This window comes from Caenorhabditis elegans, chromosome I (assembly GCF_000002985.6).
Source record: "Caenorhabditis elegans chromosome I".
NCBI classification, from domain to species: Eukaryota; Metazoa; Nematoda; class Chromadorea; order Rhabditida; family Rhabditidae; genus Caenorhabditis; species Caenorhabditis elegans.
Window position 1 is genome coordinate 5,430,061 of NC_003279.8, and position 21,951 is coordinate 5,452,011.

The following is a 21,951-nucleotide window of genomic DNA, read 5'->3' on the forward strand; positions in this document are numbered from 1 at the left end:
TCGCAAAATGTTGAAGCTGCAGTTGAAATTGTTATCTTGTATAACTTCTAGTCATATTAAACGCAATTTTTATTGATTTTCATGTTACGTCATATATTTTCAGATCATGGGTACACAATTGGCCATCCTAGGATGGTTGGCTGTGGCTTTGGTGGTTGCTGCTGCAGAAAATAAGGTTTAATTTTAATAGTTGCTTCAAAAATCTAACATTTAGCATTTCAGAGTGCTTACGCACAAGCTGCAGACAACTTTCTCGATGAGCTCGCTGGAAAAGAAGTAGAAGCGGTTCCTGTGCCCGATGAAAAAGATCAAAATGAACATCATGAACATTCGTCTCATGGATCACACGCAGGTCATGGTGGACACGAGGGACATATGATGAAAATGTGGTTCCATGGAGGATTTGAAGAAGTTATTCTATTCGATTTTTGGAGGACGGATTCACTTTTCGGTAAGATTTTCATTATTCAATTCAAGTTTATTTCTTAACTGTTAGTTAATTTTAACAACTCTTCAGGTATGCTTTTATCGTGTGCTGCTATTTTCATTATGGGCGCCACATATGAAGGTGTCAAGTGGTTCCGTGTATTTCTGCAAATGACGCAAACACAAGCTCAGGTTCTTGCCAACAAATCATGCGTGGAGGTAAGTAATTTTATATTTCTCTATGTTTCATTAAAAAATATCTTATCCGACCTAGTTTGCACTTCAGACAACGCGGTCTTCTGGAGGCACTTGCCATCAATCGGTTACCCACTCACAGAGCAACAAGCCTCAATCTGAACCGTTCCTGATATCGGCTTCGGTAGCGAGGACCCCTGCAACTTCGCCATTCTCTCCTCAACGGCTCATTCAGATGCTCTTGTACATTTTTCAATTGGTGCTCGCCTATTGGCTCATGCTCATTGTGATGACTTACAACACTTATCTAAGTAAGTACAAATTTCTAGTTTTAAATCAATAATTCTGTGTATTTTTTCAGCTGCTGCGGTGGTATTAGGAGCAGGATTTGGACATTGGCTGTTTGCAGTTCTCCAACTCCGAAATTGTGATGGAGAAGTGACGGATTCGTTCCAAACCGATGCGTGTCATTAATAATTGCGATCTCCAATCTCAATCCTCAAACAAATCACCAAACATCATCAATTCATCTTTCCTCTTTATTAGTTGATTTATCTTTTAAAATGTATTTCCTCACTAATCGACCTTAGTTTCTCTCCTGCGGGTCGATGAGCACCTTAGGATCCCGCCTCTTTTTATCACCAGAATCTCAGTCAGAAGAAGTGTCTAATTCAGAGCAAGCTGTCAATTTTCTGATTTTATTTATTTATTATTGAATTTCTATTTGCCCTATTGAAGTTGTAAATGATAATGAACATTTGTCCTGTTATTGTTCTATCATAAGATTGAATCTTGTAGCTGATAAGATACTGCACCTCGTGAGAAGTTATGCAAATAGTCAATCGGAAGTATTAAATAACAACGTGATAAGCCTTACAAAAGATCATCTAAATAGTTTGAAGAAGCGGAATCAGGTCTTGTCGCGATTGAAAAGCTATATTTGATATTGAAGTTTTGTTATAAAATTTCGAATTTCGAAAAATAAATCGTAATCATTTTTGAAATCTCAAAACGTGCAATTTTCATAAATTGTTTTCTTCTTACTTCGAATTTCCATTTATTTTCACTTAGTATTAGAAAACAATTTCGAAAAATTATTATAGGGACGCAGAAAAAACCAATGTACACACTCCGCCTCCGAAGCATGGGTCTCGTTAGGTATTAGGCGCGCGCCCTATAGGGGCCCTATATATATATATAGGCGGCGAAACTGTAAACTCAAACGTTTTCTATTTTTTTCGCCGATTTTCAAACATTTTTTCTTTTAAAAGTAAATTTTTTCAGTTGTTTTTGCATCAATTCATGAAGCATAAAAATAATAGAACATGTTCTCCTAATACCTAAAGAGACCTAATCTTCAGGGGCGGAGCGTTAGAAATACATTAAAGGCGCGAACTCCCTTACGTCTTTCAGTCGCGTCGAGACCTGCCATCGTATTTTCAAAAAGAATTATTCAAAAAATGTGATAAACTTCAATTGAATACATAAATATTTATTTTTGAATACGAAAACAGTTTAGACGCGTCTGCGCTTTCTCTCTGGGCATGGGCAGTATTCGGCATCGGCTCCAACGGCTCCTTGTGGTCCAGCTTGTCCTGGAGTTCCGTCGTTTCCGTTGAATCCGTCCTTTCCTGGCTGTCCAGTTGGTCCCTGGGCTCCAGTTTGTCCTTCCTCTCCTGGATTTCCGTTGTTTCCTGGCTCTCCACGTGGTCCTGGCATTCCTGGGCGTCCAGCGACTCCTGGTTGTCCCTTTCCGGTAAGTCCATCGCGTCCTGGTGGTCCAGCAAGTCCTGGTTGTCCGTCTTGTCCTGGAGTTCCTTGATCTCCAATATCTCCAACACGTCCTGGCTCTCCGTCCTTTCCTGGGGTTCCACGCTTTCCAGCGTCTCCTGGAAGTCCTTGGAATCCTTCTTGTCCTGGAAGTCCATCTTGTCCTGGTGGTCCAGCTGGGCACTTGATGCACTCCTTAGGGAAGTCATTTGGAATTGGAATGTTAAGTCCTGGAAGTCCAGTTGGTCCGTTCTTTCCGTCTGGTCCAGTGCCTCCTGGCTCTCCTGGGGCTCCTGGGTTTCCTGGAGCTCCGGCTGGGCATCCTTGAGATGGAAGTCCGCAAGAGCATTGGCTGTTGGAACGCTTGTGACGTCCGAAGATTCCACGAACGTATTGCTCAGCAGACTCTCCGGCTCCGTGACGAACGTCGAGAAGGGTTCCCCAAGTGTCATCAGAGATATCTCTGAATCCTCCGAGCTCTCCCATCACATCATCATACATGTCATTGATGTCATTTGTGATGACAAGTGCAGCCCAAAGGCAAGCAACGATAGCAGAGATTCCGCATGCAGCGCCGAATCCGACGACGGCCTTTACCATTTTCTGAAAACACAGAGACTTTGAGAAAAGTTTTAAAGATAAAGTTAGCAAGTTCAAAAGAAAAAGGAAAAGCTTCTAATTTGAAAAGTATAGTGTTCCACATTCATCTCGTCTCCTTTTATATGCCTCCTCTGATCAGGTAAATCGAAAGAACAGATAAGAGATGAAACGGAGAAAACTTGCCAAAGAACTGGATAAAATTGCCTCGCCCCATGAGGACACACCTTCATTCTATTCTCAAGGATAGGGATTAAAAACCATTTAAGAATATATTATAACTTTAACTTATATTATAAACAGAACGTGATTAATCCAGAAAATGTAAGCTTAAATGAAAAACACAAAGATTTATTGTAATTTATATGACAAGATCAATCTCTGTGCTTTTTTCGAAGATCAGTCAGCTTCTTGTTGAGATTCAGAAGGTCACTGAAATTTTCAATAATTTTTCTCTGCTTCTTGATAACTGATCTTTGCAAGTGAACTCTCTGATGAAGACGATTCACCGGCACATGAGCACTTATTGTGGAAAAAGATGAAGTTGTGGAATAAGTGGGCAAAGATGAAGGAGATGAAGTTGTGCCATCCTTTCTGAAAGAATGATTTTACCTAGATAGTTATTGAAAGGTTCTTTTTTTTCCTTACGTGGAAATTGTTTTAATTTTTATATGTAAAAACACAACAATTGAAACAATGGCCTTCGAAAAATGTTCAATTCAATTCCATGGTAGGTAGACATTTTCAAAGGCATACCTGCCTATATAACAGCCATTGCCTATTTTCACCAAGTAGATTTACAAATTTTTAATTACCTAAAAACGTTAAGCACCAACAATAAAGATTTTCAATAGAAAACTCATAAATCATTCATTAATATTGAATTCCGAAAGACTTTAAGTGATATTGAACCGTGTGTGGTAAAAAAGAAGACGAAGCACAAATAAGTAACAAGGATATTGATTTGAAATAAATATTTGTTCAACAACAAAAAATGAAAACAATATTAGACTAGACAAAAAGGTAGATAACCAGATAATATCTAAATGTAACTTTCACCATCAATAACCGGCTCATTCACTCCAACAAATATCAATGGGGATAATGCGATTTGCCCGTTTTTCGATAATTCTCTGAAATAAAACATTCAGGTGGTGTCTAAAAGAAAATGGAATGCAACTTACAAATCTTCTGACTCATAAATCTTTTCATCCGATGTAACTATTGTAATATTTCCCTTCCAATTCATGGGCTGAAAGTTTAAATATGTCACGAGTTAATTTTATAAATATTACCTCTCCAATTTTGGCCCATACTTCTATGTTCCGCAACTCTTTCAGATTGATAGCTCCAATACTTTCCATTATCATTGCCTGAAAATTAAGATTATTTGCGGCAGCAAAATAAACTTAACTTATTATCTTCGTGCTGAAAAACTCATTAAATCATTAAATTTTAAAATACATTTTTTCTTTCACTTTTAAAAAGTTAAAAAATGTTTTCTGCTGTTTCCAAAAGTTCCATCATTAACACCATATAAAAAAGAACAGAAAATCTTGAAAAATTCTTTTTTTTTCGAGAATTTCACTGAAAGCTGACGAAAAAAATTCGGAATATTTTTGCGATTTAGACGTGACATCAAGAACTTATAGTTTTAACTTTAATCAAAACAATTTGCACGTAACTCGAAAGGTTAACTTTTCTAGTACATCAAGATAAAGGACACTATATAACAAGGAGAAATCTCTGATTTCTTTCATTACGACATTACTCGTCCTCACTAACAAGCTAACTCTACTAACAAAATGGTCAAGAAGATCACTGTCTACACGGCTTTTGGACAATTTCTCAAGATGGTCGAACTGCAAATGGAGCAGGAAATGGAGAAAATGAATGAGATTGAGACTGATAAACTTCCGATTGATCATCAATTGAGTGACTATCAGAATAACATCGAATCGGTAACTTTTGATTTTTCCGGGCTAACAGAAAGCTTTGTTTCTCAGGGAAATGATCGTCAAGTTCAATCATGCCCAGTTGATGTGTCTATTCCAAAAGAAGTCATGAAGTGTGCAAGCTGTCCTTTGCTATGCTTCAATTGCTCAGTTCAAATGCCTGTCTCACCCGTTCCAACAACAATCGAATCCCGTAAGATCAACGAGACTACTCAATTGATGATGGAATTTTGGAAGATTGTTGCTTCAAAGTCTGAAGAGGAAAAGCTCCCATCACTATTCGAAAATGTTGAGGGACTGTTTTCTGTCCCATTTTCAACTTTTGGAACGTGGGATGATGACACCCTGTCTGGTGTCACATCGCTTAATTTTGAAAAGTCTGATGAACAACTCTCCGAGCAAGATGATGACAAAACCACTGTTTGGAGTTCTAATTTCCCATCGGCTCATGTTTTAACAGTCTATGAGAATTCTGAACAGAAGACGGATGAAATGGCCGATGATGGTAAGAACCTTTTAATGACTATCTCGAATGAACCATTCTTTCAGAAATGTCGGACACAACTTCATCTTTTCTTTCTACTCTTTCCACAACAATGAGTGCTCAAGTGCCGGCGCTTCATCTTCTTCAGAGAGTTCAATTGCAAAGATCAGTTATCAAGAAGCAGAAAAAGATTATTGACAGTTTCAGTGAACTTCAGAATCTTAACAAGAAGCTGGCTGATCTTCGCAAAAAGCACAGAGATTGATCTTATCAAATAAATAAATACTTTGTATATTCTTCTTTGTGTTTTTCATTTGAACTTACATTTTCTGGATTAAAATCAATTACTCCTGCATATGGTCTGTGTCCGGTATCTCCGTTGTCTCCGATTATATTAATGTACGGTCGGAAGTTTCCGCCGCCTTCCAAGGTTCGAATGTGTACTTCATAATCGCGGCCTATAAATAAAAGATACCGTGTAAAATCTTCGGCTATAATTCACTTTTTGCAAAAAAAACTACATAAAGTTTAAAGTGAAGTTCAGAATTAAAATTTGAAAATGTTTTATTTTCCATTTGCTTTGGTGTTTTGAAGAAATACAATTTTTCCAATGAATTTATCTTGCCCCCTAATGGTATGTGAACGTACTTCCATTATCTCCAACATCTGGATATGTGCACTCCTGCTCAATCGTTTCAAATGCTTGCAGTTCCCATGAAACTTTGAAAAACACGCAAGTTTTCGACTCCAGCTCGTTGAGCATCATCTAGAAATTCATAGTTTAATGTAAATTAGCCAGTGGGCAAAATTTGTTCAAAACCACTAGTATAGTAATCAAATGAATAAACCTGAATTGTGTAATAAAAAATGCTAACCTTATGAACATGGGTTTCTACATCTGGACCATCTTCCTCACTTGATAATCGAACTTTAAACGGATTTCCAAAGTTTGTAGTAGTTAACTGAAAGTTGGTCAGTGTTTTAATTTTTAGAAAAAAATATACCGTATATCTTAAAAACATCATTGAACCTCGAGGCTCTGGGGTTTCCATTTCACATTCCATTTCAAAAATTTGTCGATCTCTGGTCACCAGTACAACTGTTGGAATTATTGGATGATGATGATTGGCAGATTTTTCCTGAAATTTTGAATTTTGCAAACTTGCTCCCGCAGCTTTTAACTTACCAAACTCATAGTTAACTGCCAATTCACTGTCTCCTGTACTACCTTCTTCTCGCCTTTCTTCAACTTTTTCGCTGTCGAAATTGAACTGGCGCCTGAGTGTTCTGTACATCAGTTGCGATAACCTCTAAAAATTAAACTCACTACTTGGCTTTATCTGTTTCATAAATGGGCCTCGGCTCAAATTCTCCTCAACATCGATTGTGGATTTTATGTATGTACATACGTAAGGGTAATGATCACCGGATTTTTGGACTATTTCCTCGATAAAAAGCTGAAAAAACGATAAGGATATTAAGCTGAACAATTGAATTATCAAAAAATCTTTAAAAAAATATTTTTTAACACTCTAAATTTTTAGGTTTGTCGTATTTTTCAGGTCAAAGTTTTGATAAACTGCCAATGTTTTTGGCAAAGTTTTGAAAAATTCAGTGCACGTTCAAATTTAATTTTTAGAAAAATTATTTTCAAAACCCATAGAATTTTTTAAAGGCTGAAATGGGTGAATCGGATTTTTTTTTCGAAATCTATTTTTTACTTTTTCCACCCAAATTGATCAACAATTAAAATTTTATGCTAAAAATGTATTTTTCCAAAACGGTTTCAGAATTTTTCCACTTCTAAAACACATCTATGAGATTTGAAATCAATATGAAAATATAATAAATCAGTTTCAGAACAATATTTCAAGGGATTTTTTCATAAATTCTAAAATTTCATAATTCTAAAATGTTAGGGGTTTTTTTTTAATTTCCTAAATTTTGCTGAAAATTAAGAGTTAAAATTGAATGTTATACCTGTTCTCCCACGGAAATATCCTCTTCTTTTAAAAACCCCTTGTCGCCCATGTTGTCAAAAACCCCTTTTAAAAGATGAAGTCCATCAAGAATATCTTTTCCTGAAAATTGAATAATTAATCAATTAATATCTTTCAGAGTTCAACAAACCAAGATCAGTGACATTGGGAAGAATTCTAATTCTTGGCAGAGAATCAAGAGTGACCAATTCAACTTTGTATCCATAGCTCTAGAAAGTAGACATTTGCATTTATTTTTAGTTTTGAATTCTAAACTCACGGTGGTTCCATTTTTCATTTTTGTTCCCACAATTGGAAAATATCCAGAAGAATCCAATGGAATATCATCATGATTTTTTCCTTGCGAAATTAATTGCAGAATGATTGGAGAGTCACCAGGTGGAATAAGTGACTTATCACCAAATGTAACTGTTCCTTCGAATGTTCTGACTGGAAATTAGAAAATTTAATATGGTAATCTTCCTGACGCTCCCCTTTTTCTGTATTGATGGAACGCGATAAGTTCACATTTAATTTAAAAACCAATAAAAAAATTCGAAAAATTCATTTAAATTTTTTTGCAGGCGCACATTTTCATTTTCGATTTTGGTAATAAAATTGAAAACCTTACTAGAAGCTGGATAATAATTGTTCGAAAAGATGGCAATTTCCCTGAATGACTGAAACTTTCGATATCCCGGCGTTGCTTCCTTCAGAAGCCAATTGTTCACCCTAAATTATTATTTTTATTATTGATTATTCCTATAAGTAATATGATGTCATACATCAATACACATCGTTCCCTTGTGTCAAGATCCTGAGCTTCAACATATTCCAGATAATAGTTAGGCTGATCACCGGCTGGCTGAATTTCAAATCGAACTTTTTGAAGCCGTCCAATGTTTCCGAAATCAACTTGAATTCGTGGAACTTGAGACGGATCACGGAGAAGGCTATCATTCGGAATGTCGTCTGCTAGCCAATTCTCATCTCCTAAACATGAAAATAGTATGCAATTTTTATAAGTTCAAAGAAATACCGTATCCAATAATTTTCAAATGAGATGTCGTTCCTCCAAGATCTGAATTCAAAGTATGCAGGCGGAATTCCCAACGACCCTCTGTAATATATAGTATGTGATTTTTTGCACTCCACATAAAAAGTTAATCTGGTAGCGCGTAGAAACCAGGGTTTGAAGAATCAAGCTTCAATGTCGTCAAATGAAGTACATTTTTTCAAGAATTTTCAAGCTTTCAAGCGCTTCTTTTACATCTCCGATTCTGATCACAAAAAACTAAGTTTTTTTAACTTGAAAATTTCTGAAAAAATCCAAAACCAAGATTAACTTTCTTACCACACCCAAACAAATTTGGCATTTGACCATGAGTTTTTTGATTACATTTTAAATATAAAACATATACATGGTACAGCTAAAAGATTCGCTTTATCACTGTTTTATGCGATCTTGCAACATAAAAAACCTACTCGTTTCCTTCTTCCGTTCGACAACACCTTCTCCTCTTTCCGTAGATGAAACCAAATACAAAAAGCTATTCACTTTGATATTTCTCACAATTAATCCATCAACTTGACCACTATCAAACCATTTTTCAACTTGAAAATAAAATCTTCTACACTCTTTCGCGCCCTTTTCATCTTCAGTTATTACAATTTTATCGATGAAAGTTCCGGCTCCTAGAAATGAAAATCGGAAGTTTATTAACTATGCTCAAAAAACCTACCGTAACCCTCTTGTTCGTGACCCACATCTATACTCGTGAGCACTCCTAATTTCAAAGATCGAGTACTTGATAAAATCCATGACTCGGGATCATAACAACTACTAGGCAAAAACAACCAATCGTCCTGGAAATTATTTAGTTTTTGTTTTACCCATCCTGGGTTTTAAAAAAATAGAAATGGTTCAAAGAGGCCAATTTTCATAATGAAAATTTTCGAAAAATGCTGAAAACTATTTGTGGCAGTTTGAAAATTAATAGAAAATGAAAAAAAATTGTCGAGGCGACCGGAAACTGTGTTTATTTTTAGTATATTGTTAGGTACATACAAGTTGACAAAAGTTGAGATGTTCGCCATAAAAATTTTGGAAAATTTTAAAGTGAAAACATCCGTTACCCTAAAGGAAGCTAACTAGTAATTAGTAACTTACAGCCTGCGTGTAAATCTTCTCACTTGACCCATTTTCTCCATGAAGCACAAAAAATAAGGGTGTATCAAAATCCAACCCAAATCGATTTCCTAACATAACTTCGAATGTGTAATGTATGACTGAAATTTTAGGTTTTTGAAAAATAACTGATTTAAATTTCTAATTTCAGTTCTTACATTGTTTCTCATAATCTAATATTTCTTGTTCTTTCCGTTCTTTCTCCTTCAAGAATTGAACATGCTTCTTCCTAACAGTATACCCTTTATATGCAGCCTGAATCTTTGTGGCAGCTTCACCAAGCCGTTCCCGTTCAGCAGTACCTATATCACGATATGGATCTTCTTCTTCATCAGATGGGAGAATTTGCTCCTGAAATATTTTTTTGAGCTTGTCGATGCCTGAAGTTTCTCACCTTATCACTATAACCCGATATTCTACTCCACGCTCTGGAGCTTTCACTCGCAAAACTACGAGCCGAACCAGCTGTAGATTTTCTTGATGTAGAAGTTGGCAACCTTGTATCAGGTGTATGGATTGCCGGTGTTTCTCTCAAACTTTCGTCGTCATCGTCATCAACTTCCTCATTTCCAGAGTCCTCTTCATCTATTGTGCCATTCATCATATCATGTTTTTCATCTTCATCTTCATCATCTGAAACTTCACGAACAGCTGTAGAGGATGTTGTCGGTCGGGATGAATATCGCGAGTGAGGTTCTGATGATCCAGATGTGCTGAGACGAGAAGCTTCGGTAGCTGCTGTTGTTTGACGGGATGGCGTCTGAAAGTGTTCTTTATTAATCTCCTTCGCATCTTTTAGCTCAAAAGTCATACTAAAACATACAGCTTGATAAGGAGTATCCTGTCGGCTCATAGTTTTCCGCCGTTGTTTCTGATTCATTTTTGATTTAGATAAACTTGGTAATCTGTCAGATTCTGAAGTAGATGGTGTTTTCTGTGCTGGAGTTCTATGACTTGAATGAGCTGATCGTTTCTTTGCACTTTCAGCTGCACTTGTTGCATTTGATGTTGCTGCTTCTTCTTCTTCTTCATCGCTTGTTCCGCTTTGGATCCCAGTTGCTACAATGTTTAGATTTTTTTCATTTTGAAATGTCTTAATTTTCAAAGGTGTAGTGGCGTTAATGGGGATCGGCTTTGAAATCCTCAAAATAATCGGAAACTCGGACACGCCACAAAAAAGAAAAGAGAAAAGTTTGAATTCCCTCTAAAATGAGAACTGCAAGACCAACCAGCGATTCGCAAAAAACTAACCATCATGTTCAAAATCACTTTCTGCTTCTCGAATTAAATCCTCTTCCGAATATTGATCCGAACTACTATTTTGATGATTTTGTTGTTTTAAATTTGTACGTAATTCTTCACGAATCATTTGAGCTTTTCTGAAAACTGATTTATAAAACTGAAAATCCAGAACATTAAAAACTCACTTTTCTGTCATTTTTTCATGTCTCTCAGATTGTTGGCTATTATTCAAAGAAGTTCCTTTTCCAGAATCTTTGGTTTTATTACTTTCTGCACTTGACATTGCAGTATCCTTTTTTGGCTTTTTATTAACTTCTTTAGAAGTTGTCTTATTGTTCAATTTGGTAGTAGGAGGAACCGTTTGTTTCAATTTCGATGCATAAGATTTTGGAACATAGGGAGATGTGGTAGTTGTAGAATTTGATACACCGTTTTCTTGTGGTCTTCGTGAAACATATCGATTATTGATTGAAGGGAGAGGTTGTCTAAATTATTTCATAAAATTTCTTTAACTCACGATCCTTCAATAGGGTAGTTTTTTCAAAAATTTTCAAATAAGTCAAAAACTAATAAGTTTTGCCAACGATTTTTTTTTATTGGAAACAATGTAGGCAAAGTAATGATCAATATTTTTTCTGTAAAGGGGGTTTTTGCAAAACGTCTTAGTTTTGACTTTTTTGAAAATTTTGAAAAAATCACCAATAAACTTTTGGCCAAAAAACATGCCGATTCTCTTACCTTTTCTCAATACTATTTCCAGAAGAATTACCCGAAGTTGCAGGATCCGAACCTCCGGTGGAAGATTTCTTCTCTGAAAACGCGATTAAAAATTTAATATTACCTGTTGCCAAGCATTAATTGAAAAAACCTACCTGATATAGAATAGGCTTCACGTGGAGCATATCTTTTTGGCAGGATTTGCGGAAGCTTTTCTTTTGTCGAGTTCTCATTCAAATATGGCCGTTCATTTCTCGGACATGCGATAATCTGAATTCGATAAAAATAATTAACATTAAAAATTAGAAGCTTTGGAACAAGTGTAAAATGCTTTTTTTTGGTAGTTTTTTTTTTCAAAAATTTCTGCAAAAATGTAGAAAACGTTTTAAAAACACGATATTCCTAATAACTCTATACATAAATTCCTTCCAAAATTGAACAATAAAAGTATGATTTCCAATTTTCCAAATATTTTCTTAACTTACTTTTAATCCATCGTATGATAAAATTTCTTCAACAGTGGTTATCAGTTTTCCCTGTGGAGTATAGAGACGATGAATTGCTATCTGAAAATTTCAGAAATTAAAACTAGATATTTCTAGCATTTTCTCAATTCATTTCACAATTTTGCAAAGATGTTTTCTGGTAAGAAAGTTGAAGAAGTGAGGAGCTCATGCCTATTTCTAAAAAAAACGAACTTCTAAACGTGTGGAACACTCCTCCAAAAGTTGATCCAAAGTGGGCATTTTCATTGGATTAATCAGTTCACGATGGAATTTTCCACGACCATTGAGAACAAAGAGCACCTGAAAAGATAAATTTAATGAACTTATTATACAACTTTACTTGCTGAAAATGTCTTTACGCACCTCATTAAAAAAAAAATTTTTAAAAAAACAAAAATTTACCTTCACGTCTTCCATACAAATCAATTCCTACAACACAACAAAAATCCAAAAACCAATTCAAGAAATTCTCAGAAAAAATAGAAGATAAAAAGGAAGGAAGAAATAAATAAAAAAAAAGAGAATGAGAATTGGAAAATATTGTTTCTTTCTTTTCTGACAAAGACGAGTTTTTTAAAACCTTTTTTGGTGTTTTCAGAAATTCAAGAACACTCCCAAAATTTTCTTTTTTTTCTATACTTATAGTTTTGTGAAACCTTATGAATATCCGGTGTAATATGCATTCGTTCAATCTCTCTCAACGTTGGCATCGACTTTCGACATTCTCGATGAAAACGCGAACCTTGCGCTGATGACGTGGCAGAAGACATCGTTTTTGATGAGCACCCCAAGTTTTAATAAAATCTGAAATTCGAAAAAAACCAACCTCTTTGGCTGAAACTGTTCGGAAAGCGTGGATAAGACGAGAGGCATGAATACGAGCGGGAATAGTTGGAGTAGTAGGCATCTGAGGATAAGAATAAAACCGTCAGAAATCGAATTGTAAAAATTATTTATAAATTAATTTGTGACAAACTGCATTTATTTTCAATTTCATGGCTGATTTGGTAAAAAAAAACCAACTAAAAAAATGAAGAATACTAAACACTTTCAAAATTTTCAGTTGTTCGGCTAACGTGCAAAAACGCTTATTTCAGTAACATAATCTAAGGTTTTGTATCAGAAATTTAAACAATAATGTAGTAAAAACTTTGCTCAATCGGGCAATAATATTTGTTTTTGTTGAAATTGTCGAAAAACACCTCAAATATTTAATTAAAATTACCGCCATCAAGCTAAAAAACTCGCCTGGAAGCCGATCTACCTTTTGGAATTTTGAAATTTATCCCTAATTAAGTATGAGTTAGTGAATTAAAACTGAAAATCAAGAAGAAAAAGTTTAAAAGAAATCGATGAAAAATATACGAAATTGAGAAATGAAAGGAGGAAATCTCCAACTCTTCTGCCTCTTCTTCTTCATATTCAAGATATAATACCTACAAATCTCTTTATCAGACAATACAAATTCTTCCATTTTCTTTTCAATTTCTCATTCCCTCTTTCTCAATGCTTTTCAGAAGACGAAAACTATAATCTCAGGTATTCTGTAATCCAATCATTGCATCTATTCAAAGCAGAAGAGCTATGTATAATCTCCGGCTCGTAGAGCAGTAGGATATGCGGAAATGTGTGTGAGGTTATGAAACAAGAAATGACTTCTTACAAAACCTTAGAGAACAATACAATAACCTGTCAGTTCTTTTGGAATTTTGCCAAAAGTAGACGTCTCTAGAATTTTTTTTTCTATTTTATATATTTTCAAAATGAAAAATTTTCATAACTCACCCAATACGATTGTCCGCCAGCTGTTGTTCTTTGCGGATTTCGTCTCAAACTAGCTGAATATTTTTCTTGAATCTTTTCCAAATCCACACCTTTTGGAGGGTTTGATGATGATGCAACGTATCTAAATTTAAAGAGTAATGATTCAGTTTTCAATTGTCCACAAACTTTCCGAGATGTTGAAACTGGTCTAAACTAGTGATGATGGTTCTGCCCATCGGGGTCGTGATGGTACGGACCTGTAATTATTACGAATATGAATAAAGGATATAAAGCGAAATCAGTGACTGGAGAAATAATAAAAATTGAAATTTCGAATAGTTTTACTACGGCCAGTGGGGAAACAATATTGACAAGTTGTAAACTATTATAAAGTAAGTTATTAAAATTTCTTTTAATTGTCAAAATACTGTGCTTATTGTAGCAAGTTTTTGAAATTAAAAAAAACAACTTAGTTCTAATTATTAGAGACAATAAAAATTTAGTCTAAAGCCATTTTTCTAGTAAAAATTTGCGAAACTGACGATTTTCGTGTTTCATTAATTTTAGGGATTTCAAAGTGAATCTAGATAACTCGAAAGAATTTATTGATAAATACCATAAAGGTAAAGTAATGCGATTTCCCATTGAATGAATAACAATCTAAAAAACTAACACATTGCACGAAAATCAGATTGTTTTTCCAATTTCTCACTTATTCTCACTTATTCTAACCTCTCTCATATCAATGAGAGTCTGAATACATCTATGTATATATATCTACATAAATTACTTATTATTCTTACTCTCTTCCAACCACAAATGTTATCAACATTTTTCTGCCTTTTTCTCACACATTCGCTTATTATTTCCCCCTTTTTCGATTGCTTTTTCTTTCCCCCAGATGTAGCTTCTGGGGGAGAACAGGGAGAATTGGACAAAGCAGCAGGAAAAGGGGGAGAAATCAAGGATTTTGTAAAATAGAAAGGATTAACTAGAACGAATATAGGATGTGACATAGTTATTGACGATGTGGTAATTTTTAGAAAAAAATGTCACAAAATGAGAATTTTGGGAAACGCCGGAAACTCGTCAAGAATTTTTTAAAAATTTAATCGAATGCACTGAAACAGATAGAAAAAAGATTTTATTTTAGTATTTTTAGAAAATTAACATAAAAAACCTTTCCAATTTTTGATGCTAAAAAATCGGGAAGTCGAAAAATCTTTCAAAACAGATTCTTGCAGTTTTTCTCTTTTTCCAGAAATAATAGTTAGTAGATTTTACAAAAATTTACGAAAGTGATTCTATAATTTTTTTACGCACTTTTTTCGCGCAAGACCCATTCAAAAAAATCCGTGTGATTTTTGGTGGATATTTGAGAAATGTGCTGAATTCACCAAAAAAAAATGAATCGATTTTCGGAAGTGAATTAACTTTTCTTTTTCTAGAGTTTATAAAAAACGGAGGAAAATGCATGAGAAAATCCCATTTATTCATTCGTCCAGGTGAAAATATCCGTTTTGAAAAGTTCAATGTTTTTTCGTACTTTGGATAAGAAGCTGGGAAAAGGGGAATGGGTAAAAAGTTGGAAAACTTTTCTAATTTAAATGTCGACTGGATAAAGTTTCAGGAATATTTTTCTTTATCAAAATTCCAAGTGTCTTCAAAAACCAAAGTTTTTGAAATTTTTTTGGTAAACGATGCGACGAATCAGGTGTTCAATGTGGGCGTGGCCAACTCCGCTAATTGGTCGCCGCATTTTTACTCTAAAAATCATTTGAATTGAATATATTTTCAGCCAAACAATGGAATATTAATGTAAAATAAGGGAGATGATCATAGATATAGAAGTGCTCTGAAATTTTGAAAACTGACTCACTCCATATGGTAAATACATTGTACGATTGAGATCATCCATGAGAACATCCAACGTTTTGTACCGATGATTTGAGACTGGAACACGGTGACCCTAAAATTTGATAGGTTTCAATGTTTTAAAAATTATTTGAATTTAGATGGTAGGCAGGGACCACTTACAACTGCCTGCCTACAGATTTTGTTTTTTTCAATAATTAAAAATTGAAAAAAAATAGGTCGGTGAGGCAGACGTGAAAGTACACTTACCGTGTAAAATGTATCATTTTCCTTGTAGATAGTAATATTTTTGGCAGAGTATGGTCTTGTAAATGTTCTCGCCGGGTTTTCATATATTTTTATTGTTCCATTTCTGGGCTCGGCGGGGAGCTGAAAATATTTTAAGATTAGACTTTGGTTGAAACTTAAAAAAAAATTTTAACAGTACTGAGTCGTTGCTAAAAGAAACCGACGTCAGCTATATTTATTTTTGTTGGTTTTTAAAGAGAAATTATATTTTAGATTTTTTAAAAATTGGCGGAAGTTCATATGTTCAGAAATCTCCAAAAAAGCTTTTTTGAAAATTTTGGCAGCTTCCATCACTGTAATACGAGAAAGTAAAAACGTTTTTGGAATTCAACTAATTTGAAATTTTTTCACAAAAATTGATAAACAATCAGTAAGTTTCAAAACATTCAGAAAATCAGTTTCTTAAAAGGATTCTTAGGATTTTCAGTATGTTTTGAATTTTAAAACTCCAGCGTTATGTTTTTGAATAAAGTAACTTTTAAAAAATGCATACTTTTGAATTTAGGTACATTTTTCCAGATGATAAAATCAAATTTCCAAAAATTCACTGGATTTGTAGTATAGTAAAACGAAGAATGAAGTTTATGGGAAAGATGAAAGAATATGCGTGTGTGACGAAGCCAAGGATTTGGATATTCTTCTCGACTAACAGTTCTAGGGCTTCTCAATTTCTGTATGTCACGTGCTTATTATAATGATGATTAATACAGACAACGTGGATGCTGAATCCTAGACTTTCAAAAGGGTAGACAACTTACAGCAGATGTCGACGGTTGGGACTCTTCCTTGGTTTTTTGGCCATTTTCCATAAATTTTTTTGGCTGAAAAGATAATTACTTGGAAATTATAATTCAAGAAGGATTAAAGGATAATGTTAAAAAGAACATGTTTCTTTCGGCATGGAGACTAGCGTGTTATAAATAGAGATTTCAATTTGAGAATGAAACAGAAAAGAGTCTCGAAATTTAAAATATATTTCTGAGTAAAAAAAATTAAGCGGAAATTTTAAATGGAGGCCTTTTAAACTTCGAAAATTATATATGATAATTAAACAATTTTTTAAAAATATTTTCAGTAATTTTCGGAGGAAGTTTTGATAAATTACCATTAAACAAAAATTGCGGATTAAATAAACTTTCAGCATTCTTTAAATTTGAAAAAGGTATAATCATAAATATTAAGGACATAAATTAATTTAGGGTTTAAAAAATAGAAAATATATATGAAACGTCAAACTCGATAGTTGTTCTTAAAACTGTGAATAAAAAGTTTTAACTAAAAATCTTTTCAATTATTTTACGCTTCAAATAATTTAATTACACTAAACATGGATAAACTTAGATTTGAATTAAAATTCAAAATAATAATTCCAAAAGATATTCATAATGCCTCTGAAAAGTATATTGAATTTCAAGACAATTCTGCGAAAATTTACTTTTATCACGTAGAAATCGTGGGAGCGTAACTTAGTTTTCTATAGAGTCTTCATATTTTGCAAAATCTAGTACATTCCCTCAGGGTACACTAGAACTTGAGCCAAAAAATTGTCTGAAAAATTCAACCGAACTGATATTATCAGAAGAAATAGTTTTTTTGAAACAACACATTTTTAGAAATAAATTCAGAATTTTCAATAATTATTTAATATAAAAAATTTCAAAAGTAAAAACTACTGCCAAAATACACATGAAATATTTTTGTTCAATTATTTATTGGAATTTCATTAAATTCATTAAAATGAAAATTTCTTGAATCTTCACGGGCAAAAGGATTGTAGGTAGGCATGTAGGTAGGCAGGCACAAAATTGGGTAGGACACTATGAATTTATCTTTTATAATAAAATCTCTACGTTCTGGAGAATCAAAAACGGTTAGTTTTTAAAGTTTTTTTACAATAAAAACCCAATGATTGTAATGAAAATTAACAAAACTTTGAACTGACAAAGTTCGTTTGGCAGAAAGTTCATTTCAAATTCTGAACAAAAAATGTCACTATTAAAGTGCAAACTGTTCGTAAACATGAGCAGATGTTTTTATTAATTCCTTTAAAAATGTCACATCAAAATCTCAAAAAAAAAGAAAAACCAAACAATATGGGAAATAGAAGAGTCTTGTCGTAAAAGATCAAATGAAATGACAAAAGTTGATGAGGCTACATATCTAGTTCCGTTTCGGTCCACCAATCAGTCTCCCAAAAGTCAGTACTCTCTCTCTTTCAGAAATTTGTTCGTTCGTTTTAGACGGCTCCATAGCAACACCCACATTTCAATCAGAGGGAGCAGAAGTAGCAGCAGAAGCTGTAGAAGCAACTCGCTTTTTTTGTTCTTCGCTTCTTCTTTCCGTTATTGGAATTAAAAAGACTTATCATGAGTCTCCTTGACAACCAGCATATGCTGTATTAAACTCATAGTCAGTGACAGAAGAACGAAATAAGAAATAAATAGAGAAAAGGAGAGGGAGCAGAGAGTGAATAAGCAAAAAATGATTATATTTGGCGGGCCACAAGAAAATCAAAAACATGATTGCGAAAATGAATAAAATTTTCTGATTCTCGAGAAGAAAAAAACGTTTTGTTTTTCTTCCACTTATTTACTGCCAAACAGGGGGTGGACTACGTGTTTCTTTTGAGTTTTTGGAATTTTTATTACAAAGAATTACGGGAGTTACAATAATCGGAATGTCATAAAATATTTTTTTCTGAATTTTTTTATTTATGGATTTTATCAAAACATTAAAACGTTGTTTTGGAGGGTGTCGCAATAAATTTCCAGAAAGCGCGGGTTTAAGAATATTCTTACCAGTTTCAAATATGTAGTCAAAAATGTTTTAGAACCAATTAAAAAAAAGGAACATCAAGCTAAATTAAAAACTTATCAAATTTGAAACACAAAAAATTAACAGTTTCTAGTTACTTTTTCGAGGAACTCCATAAAAAAAATCTCAGCGTTCACCATGGATAGAAAAGAGTTGTCAAAATTTTTCAAAATCACGTCAAAAAATAAAATATAAATCCGAAACTTTCCCTTTGAATAAATCATATTTGAAATAAAATAAAAATTCAATCCCACAATTTAAATAAAATTCCAAGTTAAACCTGAACTAAACATGAAATTAAGTGTTTGAAAATAGGAACCCACACACTTTGCTACCTCGCATCGTGAGAAAGTATATAGTTGATTGAAAGGTTTTCACACCTACACGAATCAGGAGGCTTTTCTTGTGATTTTACAACAAAAAAGCAACAAAAAAGACCGGTAAGGGAACAGGATTGATCTTTGTCAAAAAAAAAAACAAAATATACTAGTAGTGAGTAGTTGTCAAGCTATATTTACGAAAATTGAGTAATCCAGAAAATTGGGAAATTGGCATGTGAGGTAGATTACGGAGAGAGGAAAAATGGATAAATATTTTATTTATTCAACAACCTTGTTAATAATTATAATTCATTAAAAAGGTTAACTTTAAACATAAAACAATTATTGCTTTTTAGATTGGCTTCTAAAACATCCAAGCTTGAAAGTAAGCACTCTTGTAAATGAATCAATTCCACTTCGAAATCCATGCATCCGGAAATAATTTGCGCTTTTTTTTTGTCCAAGTCCAACTGGGAAAATCTGAATTCTGGAACAGAAATTTCTAGGTAGCAAGCACAATTTTCGTGTGCACGACCACATTCGTTATTGTTTGATGGACCAAGAAGCAGTTCTGGAAAGACGGGAAAATCTTAATTTTTCTTTAAAAATTTTTTTTGGTCAAAAAAATTTGATTTAATTTTTACAATCAGATAGTGGATGACGACGTTTTAAGACTGTTTGAAGTGGAGTACTAAAAAAATTTGTTTTTCAAAAACTTCTGAATTTAAAAAGCTTGGGTTTGAGATTTTACATCAATTTTTATTCTTCAGCGGCTGTTTAGAGGCACTATAGCACTTACAAATTGCTACTTCGTCTTTAAAAACTGACATGGTGTTTCAAATATTCCGGCTAACAGTGACAAGAAAAGTTCCAACTGTTGAAAACTTGCCAACTGACCTTTACGAACAATATTTTTCGATGTCTTCCACTTTGTATGTATGAATCCGTGTAAGTTGTATTTTTATGGCACAACTTCTTCTGAAAATCAAAAAAAAAATCAGTATCGTTTTGACAAATTGCCAAATTTTCGATACATTTTTTGGAGAGCTTTGGAGTGTTTTTTTTCAGTTTTTTTAACGAACGAATAAAAATTATCTGAAATATAAAAGTCGTAGAAAACACATTTTTTTAGATTTCTGAAAATTTTCAGATAATGTTGTTGGTAAAATGCCAAATTTTTGAAAGATGCCTTTTGAGCAATTTTGCATGTTTCGACATGACTCCAATTTGTGATCAAGAACACACGGAAAAATATTTCCCAATGCGACTCACCGAGGAACAGTCAGATGGGACAGACCAGAATAATGTGATCAACCAGGCTCCACCACCAACACGCTCACATGGACTGTTATATTAGTCAACTGGACGATTATTCATCACGTAAGAAAAGTAGTTGTTACTTAATTTAAAACCATTTTTTGTTTTCAGCAACTTCAACAATCACCGACTCCTGCCGCCTTGTCGCCCCGAAACGTGTCACAGATCAGATATTTGTTATTAGTTGTGTTTCAGTGTTGTTGAATAAATTATATGCTCCATGAGCTACAATAAACCATTTTTTTCTCAAAATTTGTATAAAATATGTAAAAACACCTTGTAGAAGTGTAAAAAATATGTGAAATTTGTGGGCATTTCGGTTCGGAATATGGAAAATATGCATAAAATATGTACACCTTTCGCGATGTTGAATTAATTTTGACATAATTTTAATGATTCTAGGTACCCAACTTCACGCATATTTTAAACACAATCTTCTGAGTTTTCGATTCAGCACATTACAAAACGTTCTGGAACATAAGAAAGAGCTTATAAGTTAAATTAGTGGCGCGAAAGAATTAAAAAATCACCTAGAAAGTAGGGAAAATCGAGATTTCATGGATGGAACCCGGTCTAAATATGGTCATGGCCTGAAACTTATCTACACTTTCAACAGTGGATTTTCATTACTGCTACTGACACACACATATATGGAAATTTATGTTTTCATTGAAAAATTATAGAATGGCAGGTATGGGCACCCAGAAGCTCTTTCTTATGTTCCAGAACGTTTTGTAATGTGCTGAATCGAAAACTCAGAAGATTGTGTTGAAATTAGTCAATTTTAAGTTTTATGGCAATTTCAAGGGTCAGGCCATCTCTGGGTGCCTGTACCTGCCATTCTATAATTTTTCAATGAAAACATAAATTTCCATATATGTGTGTGTCAGTAGCAGTACTGAAAATCCACTGTTGAAAGTGTAGATAAGTTTCAGGCCATGACCATATTTAGACCGGGTTCCATCCAAGAAATCTCGATTTTCCCTACTTTCTAGGTGATTTTTTAATTCTTTCGCACCACTATTTCAACTTATAAGCTCTTTCTTATGTTCCAGAACGTTTTGTAATGTGCTGAATCGAAAACTCAGAAGATTGTGTTTAAATTAGTCAATTTTAAGTTTTATGGCAATTTCAAGGGTCAGGCCATCTCTGCTCTGGGTGCCCGTACCTGCCATTCTATATTTTTTCAATGAAAACATAAATTTCCATAACTCTGAAAACTTGGCATTTGATCTATCAGCCGACTTGCAAAGTCATGAATTGACCACTTGACTACTAGACTCTAGACTTGACTTGACTTCTAGGAAATTCCCGGCAGCTCGCTCCCCGGAATCGTACTCAAGTCTTGCCAACTTCTTATCCTTGTTTGCCGATGCGAAGAAGGAATAATATTCCGAAAAAAAAGTTAGAAAATGCAAGAACAAAGTTTGATTTTCATGGTCATTTTGTAAACCATATAAATTAATTTAAATAAAAAAGAATTACAATTATCTTCAGGATCATGCTTTTCAGTA

General features: G+C 33.8%; 5 protein-coding genes and 2 non-coding genes across 9 annotated transcripts; 4 read left to right on the forward strand and 3 right to left on the reverse strand.

The window, feature by feature from the left end:
• Positions 1–102: 102 nt before the first annotated feature.
• On the forward strand, positions 103–1,390 carry F27C1.2 (Copper transport protein). Of its 2 annotated transcripts, none has more exons than NM_001026248.6 (5): positions 103–175; positions 223–451; positions 518–645; positions 701–932; positions 983–1,389. In NM_001026248.6, exons 1-5 carry the CDS (start codon positions 107–109, stop codon positions 1,093–1,095), a joined length of 771 nt encoding a protein of 256 aa, NP_001021419.1. In that variant the 5' UTR covers positions 103–106; the 3' UTR covers positions 1,096–1,389. The 2 variants fall into 2 exon arrangements, with proteins under 2 accessions (NP_001021419.1, NP_001021418.1); NM_001026247.4 differs by having other exon boundaries at positions 104–175; positions 713–932; positions 983–1,390.
• Positions 1,391–1,431: 41 nt separating this feature from the next.
• 21ur-11585 lies at positions 1,432–1,452 on the forward strand. The gene has a single exon (NR_050124.1).
• Positions 1,453–2,136: 684 nt separating this feature from the next.
• Positions 2,137–2,991, reverse strand: dpy-5 (Cuticle collagen dpy-5; the record flags this gene model as incomplete). The annotated part of the gene is made up of 1 exon (NM_059194.6): positions 2,137–2,991. The coding sequence occupies one exon, from the start codon at positions 2,989–2,991 to the stop codon at positions 2,137–2,139; it is 855 nt and encodes a 284-aa protein (NP_491595.1).
• An 853-nt stretch (positions 2,992–3,844) lies between these two features.
• On the reverse strand, positions 3,845–12,966 carry F27C1.11 (Doublecortin domain-containing protein; the record flags this gene model as incomplete). Of its 2 annotated transcripts, none has more annotated exons than NM_001374895.3 (28): positions 3,845–4,121; positions 4,173–4,240; positions 4,284–4,361; positions 5,752–5,885; positions 6,076–6,193; positions 6,303–6,389; positions 6,432–6,566; positions 6,614–6,714; positions 6,755–6,884; positions 7,408–7,508; positions 7,558–7,636; positions 7,687–7,856; positions 8,038–8,138; positions 8,192–8,399; positions 8,446–8,526; positions 8,892–9,101; positions 9,149–9,272; positions 9,577–9,695; positions 9,753–9,945; positions 9,989–10,354; positions 10,418–10,653; positions 10,846–10,973; positions 11,022–11,321; positions 11,575–11,647; positions 11,709–11,823; positions 12,039–12,119; positions 12,252–12,359; positions 12,886–12,966. In NM_001374895.3, the coding sequence occupies 28 exons, from the start codon at positions 12,964–12,966 to the stop codon at positions 4,031–4,033; spliced, it is 3,816 nt and encodes a 1,271-aa protein (NP_001362170.1). In that variant the 3' UTR covers positions 3,845–4,030. The 2 variants fall into 2 exon arrangements, with proteins under 2 accessions (NP_001362170.1, NP_001362169.1); NM_001374894.3 differs by having other exon boundaries at positions 3,846–4,121; positions 6,614–6,705.
• F27C1.1 (Ovule protein) lies at positions 4,745–5,725 on the forward strand. Its single transcript, NM_059196.6, has 3 exons — positions 4,745–4,949; positions 4,995–5,448; positions 5,493–5,725. Exons 1-3 carry the CDS (start codon positions 4,794–4,796, stop codon positions 5,690–5,692), a joined length of 810 nt encoding a protein of 269 aa, NP_491597.1. The 5' UTR covers positions 4,745–4,793; the 3' UTR covers positions 5,693–5,725.
• Positions 12,967–13,817: 851 nt separating the features above from the next.
• Positions 13,818–16,795, reverse strand: F27C1.13 (Doublecortin domain-containing protein; the record flags this gene model as incomplete). Its single annotated transcript, NM_059200.4, has 5 exons — positions 13,818–13,965; positions 14,010–14,080; positions 15,703–15,792; positions 15,948–16,067; positions 16,745–16,795. 5 exons carry the CDS (start codon positions 16,793–16,795, stop codon positions 13,818–13,820), a joined length of 480 nt encoding a protein of 159 aa, NP_491601.4.
• Positions 16,796–20,375: 3,580 nt separating this feature from the next.
• Positions 20,376–20,396, forward strand: 21ur-14376. Its single transcript, NR_050125.1, has one exon.
• The last annotated feature ends 1,555 nt before the right edge of the window (positions 20,397–21,951 follow it).